This window comes from Propithecus coquereli, unplaced genomic scaffold (assembly GCF_000956105.1).
Source record: "Propithecus coquereli isolate 6110/MARCELLA unplaced genomic scaffold, Pcoq_1.0 Scaffold195, whole genome shotgun sequence".
NCBI classification, from domain to species: domain Eukaryota; kingdom Metazoa; phylum Chordata; class Mammalia; order Primates; family Indriidae; genus Propithecus; species Propithecus coquereli.
Genome location: NW_012144411.1, coordinates 1984519 through 1987717, shown reverse-complemented (window position 1 = coordinate 1987717; position 3199 = coordinate 1984519). Strand labels below are relative to the sequence as shown.

Genomic DNA, 3199 nt, shown 5'->3' with positions numbered 1-3199 from the left:
CACAAATATGCATGTATGTATTAATATATTCTTTTTTTATTTTAAAGTAAATCATACTATATACTCTTCTGATTGCTTTTTTCAGTTAATATATCATGGTCTTCTTTCTGTGTCTATACAGAGTTACCTTATTCATTTTAATATCTGTATAGTATTCAATTAAATTAATGTACTATAATTTATTTAACAAATTTCTTGATGTAGAAAGGTTGTTTCAATTTTATTGTTAATACTGTGTTTTAAATAACTGAAGTATCTTTTTAATTATATATTTGGGTGGAGATTTTGCTTACCATAAGTGAATCTATTTAAAGGGTCAGAATCTTGAGTTTCTCCATATTTGGAACTATAGCTAATTCATTTGGAAGAAATTTATGATGTTCCTACTTTATGCCAGGCACCGTGCTAGGCATCGAGGACATAGAAACGAATAAGTTAATGCTCTCAAGGACAGGCTTTGGAAATGGTTTATTTCTGTCAATACATCGGTCATGCCATTTTTCCCTAGAGAGGCTAATACCTAATTCCTTGGACAAAATGCTAATCATTACTTAATGTGTCAGTCCAGAAGAACTTTTCCTTGTAGGTACTTCCTCTCTTTCCCAAAAGTCATGAAAAATGAAAACGATTATTCCTTAATGACTTTTCCTAGTTTAAATTGGTAATTATATATATATATTGTAGTCAGATGATTTATTTTGAATATGGATCATATTTTTGATCAAACCATTCATTCAGCAAAGATTTATTGAATATGTGCTGGGCACTAGTTACTGGGGCCACAAAGATGATACAGTCTCTGCTCTCAGAGTTACAGCCTACATAAGGATAGGAAAAAGAAAAATGTTGCAGATTCACAGTTCACCTGAGTCCTTATGTAATACATAATATTCTGTTGACTTTTTTTTTTTTTTTCTCTGTTGCCCAGGTAGAGTGCAGTGGTGTCACAGTTCACTGCAACCTCAAACTCCTGGGCTCAAGCAATCCTCCTTCCTCAGCCTTTCCAGTAGATGGGACTATAGGCACACACCACAACGCCAGGCTAATTTTTCTACTTTTAGTAGAGATGGAATCTCACTCTTTTTTTTTTTTTTTTTTTTTGAGACAGAGTCTCACTCTTTTTGCCCGGGCTAGAGTGCTGTGGCGTCAGCCTAGCTCACAGCAACCTCAAACTCCTGGGCTCAAGCAATCCTTCTGCCTCAGCCTCCTGAGTAGCTGGGACTACAGGCATGTGCCACCATGCCCGGCTAATTTTTTCTATATATTTTTAGTTGTCCGATTAATTTCTTTCTATTTTTTGTAGAGATGGGGGTCTCACTCTTGCTCAGGCTGGTCTCGAACTCCTGACCTTGAGCGATCCACCCGCCTCGGCCTCCCATAGTGCTAGGATTACAGGCGTGAGCCACCGTGCCGGCCTGAGTCTCACTCTTGCTTAGGCAGGTCTCGAACTCCTGACCTCAAGCAGTCCTCTGTGGCTCCGCCTCCCAGAGTGCTAGGATTACAAGTGTGAGCCTCTGAGCCCAGCCTGTTGATTATTTTTAGATGCCACTGTTAATTAATAGCAATCAGTAAAACACCATTTCCTCTCCAGCTAACTGGCTTCTAAACCTAACTGCTTATAAGTTTTCTTTTCCCCCTAACTACCTCACACACAGTCTTCATTTTGAATACAAGTTTATTTGAAGTAATTGAAATTTAAGGTTTAAACTTTCATTGAAAAAAATTTTTTTTAAATCAAAAAGCAGATTTCCAACAAATTTCTTCTCATTATCCTTTCTAGTATCTGTTTATGTTTTGAAATTAAGGCTATGTACCAAATGTGAGTCATAATGAGGGTTTACTTTTTCCTTTGAGACATTCCAAAGTATTGTTAGACAATCTAAATAATTTCTTTTCTTTTTTTCAGCGGGTCCATATGGAATATTTGCTGGTAGGGATGCCTCCAGAGGACTAGCAACATTTTGCCTAGATAAAGATGCACTTAGAGATGAATATGATGATCTCTCAGATTTGAATGCAGTACAAATGGAGAGTGTCCGAGAATGGGAAATGCAGTTTAAAGGTACCTACATTTTGTTGGATTCTTTATTTGTTCAGAGAAAGTGTATATTACTTCACATGCTTTAAGAGCCTAGGGATGTCATCTGTTTTCATTGCCATCATTATTCAATGATATTTTAAAAATCTCTAAAGCTCGGCTGGGCCCAGTGTCATGCATATGTGTACCTGGGACTACAGGTGTAGCTGAGGCAGGGGGATCTCTTGATACTAGGAGTTTGAGACCAGCCAGGCAACATAGCAAGAACCAGTCTGAAAAAAAAAAAAAAACAACTAAATAATAATATGATTGTTACATGTGATAATTATTTTGAAAATCTATGTTTAAAAATTGACTTGTTATAAAGTCTCATAACAGTTGTGATACTTTTAGTCTTTTAAGATTTGTTCATTAAGGTATACTTTTTTAAAATACAGGCTTGTATTTAAAACTGAATTGATTGCTAATATTGATAGTATAGTGATAATTTATTCTGAAATGATTTTATTGGTCCACCCTTGAACCATAAAGAAAAAATATTGTTCCCCTTTATTATACCCTCATGACTCAGTTTTACCACTTGTGTGACACTGTTTCCACTATTTATCTGACTCCTGGATCCCTTGGAACAGTTATTCTGGCTTCTTGATACTTGTACTGGTTCTAGTATATAAAGCAATCCTCTTACCTAATCCTCTTGACAGTTAGTTCACTTAACCTAGGCTTTGATTCCTGACCAAGAAACAATTAAACATGTATCACCTTCTACAGACAGCGTTGCAAATTAAACACCTGGTAACATAAAAAACAAGCACAATAACAGATCTTAGAGAATTTGATAAGGGAAAGAATAATAGTGTGACAGGTGCTACACACTGAGACCTCAAAGAACACAGGATAACAAGTAACAAATTAGTTTTTATCTCCTCATTTAGTTTATTTTCTTGAGGACTACTAGCATGTGTCACATTTTGTCCCCAAGAATATTTCCCAGTTGGATCTCTTTATCATGTGATTCTCCACCTTGCATATTCTTCCACCCCTTCTTCAGCCCCAAGAAAGTCACTGTTTCCTTTTACATTGTCTTCAATGTAAACCCTAACCCTGACCCTTCTCCAAGATATTAGCCCTAAATTTTTTTTATCTCACTTCTGTGCAAAG

General features: G+C 36.1%; 1 protein-coding gene across 1 annotated transcript in view; it reads left to right on the top strand.

Annotated features, from left to right (window-relative positions):
- The window catches only part of PGRMC2 (progesterone receptor membrane component 2), a 14643-nt gene extending 12516 nt beyond the window's left edge, over positions 1 to 2127 (top strand). The window contains exon 2 of the mRNA XM_012643283.1: positions 1907 to 2127. Coding sequence (XP_012498737.1) covers positions 1907 to 2127 — 221 coding nt within the window. The remainder of the gene's footprint in view (positions 1 to 1906) is intronic.
- The last annotated feature ends 1072 nt before the right edge of the window (positions 2128 to 3199 follow it).